This window comes from Poecilia formosa, unplaced genomic scaffold, assembly GCF_000485575.1.
Source record: "Poecilia formosa unplaced genomic scaffold, Poecilia_formosa-5.1.2 Scaffold240, whole genome shotgun sequence".
In the NCBI taxonomy this organism is placed as follows: domain Eukaryota; kingdom Metazoa; phylum Chordata; class Actinopteri; order Cyprinodontiformes; family Poeciliidae; genus Poecilia; species Poecilia formosa.
In genome coordinates, this window is record NW_006800179.1 from 575,871 (window position 1) to 585,622 (window position 9,752).

The window sequence follows — 9,752 nt, forward strand, 5'->3', positions numbered from 1 at the left end:
TGTGGAGAAAATGGTTATTAGGGGCTTACAGTGGAAAGTTCTTGGATTTGTTCGGTGTCGCATAGTTTTCTGGATTTAAGTCCATGTTTCAGTTTGAAATGTATTCAAGCACTTGTACAAGAGGCTTGATTATTCAAAATTATTCTTTTCTTGACCAATAGATGGTTCTGTGACTCAAAATATAGAAGTTGGACTGTTTGCAAAATAAGTGAAGCCTGTTTTTATAAAGGACAGCGCCCCCTAGGGAAAGCAGCCCCAGGAACCCCTTCTTCTTTGGTAATGAAACACATTTTGTTGTGCTTCTGTACAATAACAATACAAGTATTCTGATTCTGATCTGATTCTAATTTTAAGTAACATGGTATTTTTACCAGTTTAGCAAAATATCTTAAGATATAAATACTGTGTTAAGTCAATGTGTATTTGACAGAGAGGAATTCGTCACATAATTCATGACAAGATTGCGTCTTATCTGTGAGTTCTCATGTGTCGATTGAGAACATTTCTCCATCTGAAAGATTTCTCACACAATTCGCAGGAATACGGCTTTTCACCCGTGTGAGTCCTCATGTGACAAGTCAAATCGTTATTCTCTCGAAAAGATTTCTCACACATGTCACAGGAGTACGGTTTCTCACCCGTGTGAGTTCTCATGTGGACTGTCAAGGTACTTTGCTTGTTGAAAGCTTTTCCACAAGTCAGACATGAGAAAGGCTTCTCACCTGTGTGAGTCGTTATGTGATAAGCCAACTGACTACTGCCACTGTAGGATTTACCACAAACTCTACAGGAATAAGGTTTCTCACCTGTATGCGTTCTCATGTGTCGTACCAAATTACTACGATCTCGATAGGCTTTTTCACACAACTCACAGGGATACGGCTTCTCACCTGTGTGAGTTCTCATGTGTGCGGTCAGGGCAGGTTGCCTGGGGAAACCTTTCCCACAGGTCCCACAGGAGAAAGGCTTCTCACCTGTGTGCGTTCGCATGTGACAAATCAAATTACTGCTGTTAATGAAAGATTTATCACATAGTTTGCAAGCAAAAGGCTTCTCTCCTGTATGAGTCCTCATGTGCACGGTTAGAATTTGTCGAGTGGTGAAACATTTGCCACATACATCACATAAAGGTAATTTCTTTTTATGTCTTTTTAGCTTAGTGTTGTCCACATTGTCACCTTGTTTTCTGTATTTTTTGTGTCTTTTCTCCTTCAGCTTTCTCTTATCATTTGATCCGGAGCTTTGATGATTGATTACTTGCTGCTGTTGGTGTTCGGCTTCAGGGGGTGCAGAAGATGGTAGATGATTCTTAATTGTTTCACTGGAATCTTTTTGATCTACAGGAGGAGTCTGAGTACAGCGACTAGCATCCCTTTTCACCAAAACTTCCCCTACATCCTGAAAGATGCAGAGTTCAATTTGTTCATCTTTTACTTGCCAAGCTTCTGGCTCCTCTTTCACCTCAATGATCTGTTTTGGCTCCTCAGGTTCAGTATTTCCAAGTTCTTTTTTTTGGTGGAAGTTTTTCTCATATGGAGGAGTCAACTTTAAGGTGTCACTCTCCTGCTTCACTACAAAATGTCCATCCAGATCCTTGGAGATTTGCTTCTGTTCCTCTTTAATCTGGACCACCTTCACCTCCGATACATTGTGGAATATTTGCTCATTATCAGAACTCACTATAGAGGTGTTGGTCTCCTGCTTCACTAAAAGCAGCTTTTCGTGCTGTTTTTCATTAATAGATTGAGGTTCTGGCTCCTCTTTCATTTTATTGATCTGCTGTAGTTCTGGTTCCTCATGTTCCTCGTTTAAATCTACAGTGTTTGATATCTTTTGATCAAGAGTAGAGTTTCTTTCTTCATTTATGAGAAAGTGATTTGCAACCACCTTCCACGTAGTAACAGACATGATGCTGTAGAAGATCTGAAAGAACAGCACAACAGCATTAACAGTTTTGTAAAAAAAAAAAATAAATAAATAAATAAAAAAATAAATAAATTAATAGATACTGGGAAAAAACAAAATGTAGATAATATTTTAATTAATATTTTCTACTGTTTATAAATTGAGAAAATATGGAACAGTGGAGACCTGGCTACTAAAATAACTCCAAGAACTCATTAAAGATTCATCCAGGAGGACACAGGAGAAGCCAGGCTAAATTTAAAGCTCTGCAGGCTCATTTGCTAAAAGAACATTTTGCTAATAAAGTAAAAATACTTCAGATGTGTTGCAATACTGACTGCTACAGGAGATCCTTCCTGCCCACAGCATCACCATCAACAACACCTCTTTTGAGATACTTGGATGATAAGTTATGATATTTAATTTCCCTTAATGATAATGTATTCTTAAATTTAATTTAATTGAAACTACATGAAACCACGTAGACACCAAAACTGTCAGTACTTCAATGAAGATGTTTGTGACAAATAGAATAAATAAAAATGTATAAAGGTGTTAATCATTATGGAAACGTGCACAAGCTTTTATTTTTGCGAGGTTTTTTATGTGATGAATGTTTTGGTGTTCAGCTCAACTCAAAATCATTTTCAAAAAATAGATTTTCTTTTATGTTAAAAATGAAATTTCCAGCTTTGCAAATAATGTTTGAGTTCTTTATAAAGAAAATGAGAAACACTGTTTAAACATTTTTTTTTTAACAAACATTGGTTTTACAAAACCAATGTTAGATTTGTGAAACAGAATAACAGTAAGTGTTCATTTCTAATTATTAATTTGGTCATTTTTTTTCCACTCAGACCACAATTACATACGTTTGGGTTAATAAATACAACTATAATTCTGGAATCTTCTAGAAGATTCTGAAAGAGTACATCACATCATTGGCAGGAATTATTCAGCAGAACATCTGCCTTTGCAAAACAAAAACTAGATTTGGAAGCAGCCTAGTCAAAGCCCAGATTTAAATCTGATTGGGAAGCATGTTTTAATGCTCACAAACTATCCAATGTGGAAGAATAAAATAGTTTCGGCGCAGTTGGTAGAGCTGTTGCCTTGCAGCAAGAAGGTTCTGGGTTCTGCATGGAGTTTGCATGTTCTCCCTGTGCATGGTGGGTTCTCTCCAGGTACTCCGGTTTCCTCCCAGAGTCCAAAAACATGACTGTCAGGTTAATTGGTCTCTCTAAATTCTCCCTAGGTGTGTGTGTGTGTGTGTGTGTGTGTGTGTGTCTCTGTGTTCCCCTGCGACAGACTGGCGATCTGTCCGGGGTGTACCCCGCCTCTCGCCCAGAACATTAGCTGGAGAGGAACCAGCACCTCCTGACCCCATTAGGGACAAGAGTGTAGGAAATGGATGGATAAACAAATGTGGGCCTGAATGCCTCACGTGTGATGGACATGACTCATTTATCAATTATCAATAACATTATTTGTAGGTGTTTGGATTATACAAGTATGGTATTCTGTAATACTTTACCTTCAGATAACGTAAAATCAACATACTAAGCCAAAAACAAAACTATTGCCAATATTTAAACAAGGTAAATTAAATGTTTTATAAATTTACCTTGTATATCAAGGTTCCGTCGACCTAAACAGGACGGGTTGCCCTATCAGCCAACCAAATAATAATCCGCGGTATCAACTAGTTCCTTAAACGTATTCTCTGTATTCCAGTGTCAGTTCATTCAGAACCATAAAGTGTACATACCTGGAGGTTCCGAGATGAGTTGGGTTTTCCAGCTGGTATCCAGCAGTCTGAGCTGATGGTCGATCTCTTCCTCCTAAAAGTCGATGTTGTTGAATGTTTCTGCAGCAGCAGCTCTCCGATGAAGAACTGAAGACATTGTTACTGCAGACACTGAAACATTAAGCTCACACAGCAGAAACCTCTTTCTAGCCGACGGTAAACAGGAGGAACCCTGGTAGCTAATGTTACTAGCCTTCTGTTGTTTACTTCCGCTGAATGTCCCACGCGAAGATGTACACCTGAAACAAGAGCGCACCAAAAGTTCCGCCCCCAGCACGAAACTGAACCTGGCTTCCGATTTAATTTTTATTTTTTATTACAAAATGTTTAGTGGCTTAGATGTTCTAAGTTTCAAAATCTTAAATATTTAGTTTTATTGCTACACTTGTAGCAAACAGAGAAGCAATGCTTCTCTGTTTGTTTCCTGAAATGACTTTTTGTAGAGCGCCTTGTGAGATATTCCCTGTGAATTACCACTATACAAAATACTCTGAATTGAATTACTTGGTTTTGCTACTTTTTTACTACTTGTGGTCTGTTTTATGTAAACTTGTGCACACTCAGCACTTATCAAAGTAACTGGTACGGATTGTGAGATAGGGGTTATCTGTGTGTTAATTTTTAAACACAAGCTGGGGAAAAGACAAAAAAAAAACAACAAAATACCAATTAAAAGAATGAATGTAAATAGTTTAATCATCCAAACATAACATATTTTAATCATCTGAAGCAGGATACCTCTAATACTCAGGAAGAACAAATCAATAATAAGAACCCTTATTTTAACACTTCATGTTGTATCAACACATCTGGCTGTAAGCTTTGTTGAAATAACATTTTTAAAAGTTATTTTACATGACATGCAGGTTACAAAATAATCCCCAGATATAAAATACAGCAATCAGTAAGAAAATGATGGGGAAACCCAAGCAAAATAAAAACATGAATATGCCTGTTAAAAAGGTGTATTCTGATGAGATTTATACAAATTTCTATCATAACATCCATTGGAAGCCCATTTGGCCAATCAGACATCACCAGTAGAGGCAGTGGCATCCTGCCTGCTGGCTTGGTGATTCAGGGGCGTAACAGAGGAGGGTTGACTTCAACCCCCGTTCCTTTTTTCACAAACACAACGAGGGGAAGGGGCCTAAATCCTGCCATTTAGTCTTTTTCTGAAGATGGTGACAACCTTGCCTTCAATAAACAAACATCCAAAAAACTGCACAACTGTTGAAACACTGACATTCTGTACATTGAGGCTAAAACTCCATTTGTTTGTCTTTGATCAACACCAAATCTATTTGTGTTTTGTTTCAAATGTTAAACTCATGGAAAACCTGAAATTTTCCATGCATAAACAGTTATTACACTGCTTGTAAATGTATTAATATATTTGAGGATTATTATGTGTGATGATTTTGATGATGGGATTTGACAAAATGTAGTTTGCTGCATGTTTCTAAATTATTTAATGTGTTATGTTTTAATCATGCAAATCAATTTGAACTGCCTTGTTGCTGAAATGTGCTATACCAATAAACCTGACTAGTTTGTGAATCAGAGAGCAGCTCTACTGTCGCAGAACTTCCTGGTTGGCATTTTTACATTTGTGTTTAGTCAAACTAAATTTGACAGTGAAGGATTCACCACATGCTTCACAAGAATAAGGCTTCTCACCTGTATGAATCCTCATGTGCACCGTCAGATTATTCTGCTTGGTAAAACCTTTTCCACAGGTCTGACATGAGAATGGCTTCTCTCCCGTGTGAGTTCTAATATGACGAGCCAGATCGCTGCTCTGTCTGAAAGATTTGTCACACAAGTCACAAGAATATGGTTTCTCCCCTGTGTGGGTTCGGAGGTGGCGGGCCAGATCGCTGCTTTGAATAAAAGATTTATCACACAGGTCACATGGAAAAGGCTTCTCACCTGTGTGGGTCCTCATGTGATAACTCAGGGTAGTTTTCTGGATAAAACCTTTACCACAGACCAGACAGGTGAAGGGCTTCTCACCGGTGTGGGTTCTCATGTGGACTGTCAGGTCAGACTGAGCAGTGAAACCTTTTCCACAAGTCAGGCATGGGAAAGGCTTTTCAGGTGTGTGAGTTCTCATGTGCTTGATCAAATGACTGCTGTCAGTCAAAGATTTACCGCACACTTCACAGGAGTAGGGCTTCTCACCAGTGTGTGTTCTCAGGTGAATGGTGAGATGACTGTTGTCGTTAAAGGATTTACCACAAAACTGACAGGAATATGGTGTCTCACCTGTGTGAGTTCTGATGTGACGGGCCAAATCATTGCTCCTCCTGAAAGATTTATCACACAGCTCACAAGGGTATGGCTTCTCACCTGTGTGAGTTCTCATGTGGACGGTCAAGTTGTACTGCTTGTTAAAACCTCTTCCACAAGTCAGGCAGGAGAAAGGTTTCTCATCTGCTTGAGGTATCATGTGATTAGCCAACTCAGTATGCTGCATGAAAGAATTACCACAAAACTCAAAAACATTTGGCTGTTCTATGTCTTGATTACCGCAGGACTCCTCCTGCTCCTCTTTAATCTCTACAGGCTCTGGTTCCTCCTTCGTCTCCATCATCTGCTGCTGCTCTGGTCCGTCTTGAAATGCTTCCCTATAAGCAGGATTCTCCATGGAGGTGGAGGTTTCAGCCTCTTGCTTCACCAAAACCTGGCCTTCATCTTGAAAGATGCACAACTCAATCTGTTCTTCTTTAATCACTCGAGGTTCTGGGTCTTCTGTCTCAGTCGTCTGGGGTTCCGGTTCATCTTTTATTTCCACACCGTTTGGTAAATCATGGTCAAGAGGAGAGCTTGACCTTTGTTTGCTAATGAGAATGTGATCAGCATCAATCTCCCAAGTAATAACCGACATGATGCTGTGGAAGACCTGAGGAAGTCAAAAACAGGAGATTAGTAACTATTTAATAAACAACATTTATGTCTTTTTTTTTTTTTTTTACAAAAGAGGAAGACAATGTTGGATGAAAAAGAACTAATCCAACCAGCACTTCCTAATAGTGCACTAAGCTGCAGAAACAACAAAACAAAATGGCAGGATGAGAAAAACGCAAGAGATATGATCAAATAAACTCTACAATTCTGTAACATAACTTAATACACAATTAAGCTTTTCCAATTGTGAAATTGTAATTCACAATTATGCTTTCATTTTGGATTATGTTCCTAAATTTGTTGAACTAAAATGTGACGTGTGAAAAATATTTCATAATTTAACTGTAGAGGTAGACCTAGGACATAATCCTACCAACTCACACACCCCACACTTTAAAAACTTTGCAGTGCAACTGCAAGAGTGTTTGGACTCTATTTTTTGTCATGATTAACTTTAGAAAATGTTATTAACAAGCTGATTCCGCACTGACATCTTAGTTATGAAAACCATTTGTGAAAAATAGCTGATTAATTTTGTATCCTGAGGACAGCATGCCACTCCCAAAATGGCGGACCTAAAGACGTTACGTTCTGGCGGGGCAAAGAAGCCTCCAGATGTGGAGTTTTGAGCTTCATCTGAAGTCGATCTCCAGTCACAACAATATACGAGTTTATTTGTAATAGCAGTAGATCTCAATTAAAAAAAAGCTAAAAATTAATTGGAAACGTTTAGTTCGGCTGCTTCTGTATTAAAAGTTGTTGAACTGCCTGTTTTCTCCCCGCTTACTCTCGTATGTAAAATATAAAAGGGTGATTAACAACAACTTGATTAATTAACTGACTCATCTTTCTACCTCAGCTAGATTTAGATCATATTCTTTCCATTCCCGTTAGTTCATTCAGAACCGTGCAGTTAACATACCTGCAGGTTGAGATAATTTTGGTTTTCCAGCTGGTATCAGCAACACGGCTGACGTTGAAATCAAGATGTAATTACCTCAGATACTGAAATATTCAGTTCACACAGCAGAAACCGTCTCACAAACGACGATAAACTGAAGGAAGCCTGAAAGCTAACGCTGCTAGCGCCCTGTTGTTTACTTCCGCCGGATGTCTCACACGAAGATTTACACCAGAAACAGGGTTTGTGCTTAAGGTTCCGTCTTCAAACGTAAACGTTTGTTTTTCTACTGAAGGTTTTCATTTAATTTTGCCTGGGTTTTTTCTGCTTATTTTGATTTCCAATACAGAGGACACTTGGCTCAGTCCTGAAACACTTCAGTCATACTGCTTATGTCAAGGAGACTTTTGATTTTAAAACATTTAAAGTGTACCTTCTTTATTTGGTTAGAAAGAATAAACTTAAAATAAGCTTTCTCAAGTCAACAAGTACAAAAATTATTTAAATTCAGATTAAATAATTTTTTTTACAGTTAATATTAATTGAAGGCAACTCAACCAATTGTCTTTAGCCTTGATTTAAAGGAACTCCTTGTTTCACCTGTTTTGAAGGGTTTTAAAAATGTATTTCAAACAGAAGCATAAAAACTGAATGTTGCTTCTCTCCATGTTTTGCTCGATTCTGGGGATGCAGAGTGGACCAGAACCAGAAAACCCGTGTGTTCTAGAGTGTTGATGGAACAGAGAAGAATCAACAGAATAACGGTTTGGATTCATTAATGCTCTTCAAACACGAACAAGATGCATCATGTGCAAATAGCTTACAAACGTTAGAATAATTTTAGTATCATGTTATAATACTCAATATATCTTATAAAAGATAAGGAACATGGACAAAAATACTTTCCTCCTTCAATTTTTCAGCATTAAATGCCACATAAACCTTTTAAAGTATAATTAACAGGAATACAAACTGTTGGAAATCCTAAAGCAACTTGTGCAAAACGAAAGGAACCGAGGCAAACCAAAACAAAGTTACTTTTTTATGTAGACATACTTAGACGTTTGGCCATTTTAGCATCATTTAGAAAAGTTCTTTTGTAAAGAACTTAGTTTTTTCACACATCAAAAACGGCAATAAGCTGCTTTGTTTGACTCCAACTGGAGCCTAATTGCAGTGCAAAAACAGACTACATACAAAGTGTAGCCCTCACCCAGCAAAGACAGCGGCAAGAGGTTCAAAACAGATGAGTAATTCAAGCCCTGACTCGCGCTGGACCCGCTCTTTCTGGTATGCATAAAAAAGTTCCAGGTGTTAGCATTTGTATTGTCAATGAGTGTTTGTATCACAGACGCGCTGAAAAACAAATGAAACAGAGACAGTGGGGTCCAGGATGTTTCCTGGTTTAAGGTGGGGCCTGGTTTTCTTGTTGGTGTGAAACTGAAGTGGTGTTGATGATCCTCCTCATCTTTGCCATGCCAAACTGTTGCACCCTCACCAGCAGCCTTTTTGGATTTTCTTCTTCTCTCCTGTTGGGGTTCCTTATTAGAGCTCAATTAAATATGAATGCTTGTTAAAGAACCAAGACTACTTTCAAACATAAGTAATTTTCCAAAAGTAAATAGATTACGATTACGTACCCCTCAGGATCGTGTGAGGCAGAGATCAAGACTCTTCTCGGTGGCTCGTAGTCTCTGTCATCACCTTTGTCGTCATTAAGCATAAAAGAATAATATTTATTGTCAAAATAACATTAAATCATGCCATTATTCCCCAAATGAGGAGGAGTATGGCCTGTATGTCTGTTATTTTATTTGACTCGGAACAAGACTTAAAACAATGTTAAGGGTCCCACTCAGTGCTCAGTCGTACTGTGTGCACTCCATGAGCCGCTGTCCACGGACGACAGACTTCATATTCAAGCGTACTGATTGCCTAAAATTCTCTAAAATAAATAAATAAATAAATTTATTGAGAGAAACCATGAAGCGCCGTGTGAAAAACGCTCATCTTACCTCTCAGGTTAAAGCCCTTCAAACTCCAAATCTTCACTATGAGCTGGAAAAACGAGTTCATCTTCAGACGAGGAATCCTGGACACACACTTCTGCCCCAGAGTCTTCACGGATCATCTGAAATGCTTCCTCCACACTATTAAACTTTTTGTTGGATTCAGTTGAGATCAAAAACAAACAGCCTAAGAGGTGAAACAAACAGAGCACAAGTGTGA

General features: G+C 38.3%; 3 protein-coding genes across 7 annotated transcripts in view; all 3 read right to left on the bottom strand.

Annotated features, from left to right (window-relative positions):
- On the bottom strand, positions 1-3,946 carry LOC103149991 (zinc finger protein 391-like). The gene is made up of 2 exons (XM_007569400.2): positions 3,674-3,946; positions 1-1,923 (listed from the first exon to the last, which is right to left on the bottom strand). Exon 2 carries the CDS (start codon positions 1,906-1,908, stop codon positions 469-471), a length of 1,440 nt encoding a protein of 479 aa, XP_007569462.1. The 5' UTR covers positions 1,909-1,923; positions 3,674-3,946; the 3' UTR covers positions 1-468.
- Positions 3,947-4,381: 435 nt separating this feature from the next.
- LOC107838319 (zinc finger protein OZF-like) lies at positions 4,382-9,472 on the bottom strand. 5 transcript variants are annotated; one of them, XM_016680386.1, is made up of 4 exons: positions 9,396-9,472; positions 9,164-9,227; positions 7,620-9,052; positions 4,382-6,617 (listed from the first exon to the last, which is right to left on the bottom strand). In XM_016680386.1, exon 4 carries the CDS (start codon positions 6,600-6,602, stop codon positions 5,286-5,288), a length of 1,317 nt encoding a protein of 438 aa, XP_016535872.1. In that variant the 5' UTR covers positions 6,603-6,617; positions 7,620-9,052; positions 9,164-9,227; positions 9,396-9,472; the 3' UTR covers positions 4,382-5,285. The 5 variants fall into 5 exon arrangements, with proteins under 5 accessions (XP_016535872.1, XP_016535868.1, XP_016535870.1 ...); XM_016680382.1 differs by having other exon boundaries at positions 7,545-9,052; XM_016680384.1 differs by having other exon boundaries at positions 7,545-9,074.
- Positions 9,473-9,597: 125 nt separating this feature from the next.
- Positions 9,598-9,752, bottom strand: part of LOC103150026 (THAP domain-containing protein 10-like) — a 3,460-nt gene continuing 3,305 nt past the window's right edge. Inside the window, exon 3 of the mRNA XM_016680396.1 lies at positions 9,598-9,719. Within this exon, the coding sequence (XP_016535882.1) occupies positions 9,695-9,719 (25 nt within the window). The 3' untranslated portion in view covers positions 9,598-9,694. The remainder of the gene's footprint in view (positions 9,720-9,752) is intronic.

Excerpts from the sequence above, each read along its gene's own strand:
- LOC107838319 (XM_016680386.1), bottom strand. The coding sequence starts at position 6,602 with ATGTCGGTTATTACTTGGGAGATTGATGCTGATCACATTCTCATTAGC.
- LOC103149991 (XM_007569400.2), bottom strand. The coding sequence starts at position 1,908 with ATGTCTGTTACTACGTGGAAGGTGGTTGCAAATCACTTTCTCATAAAT.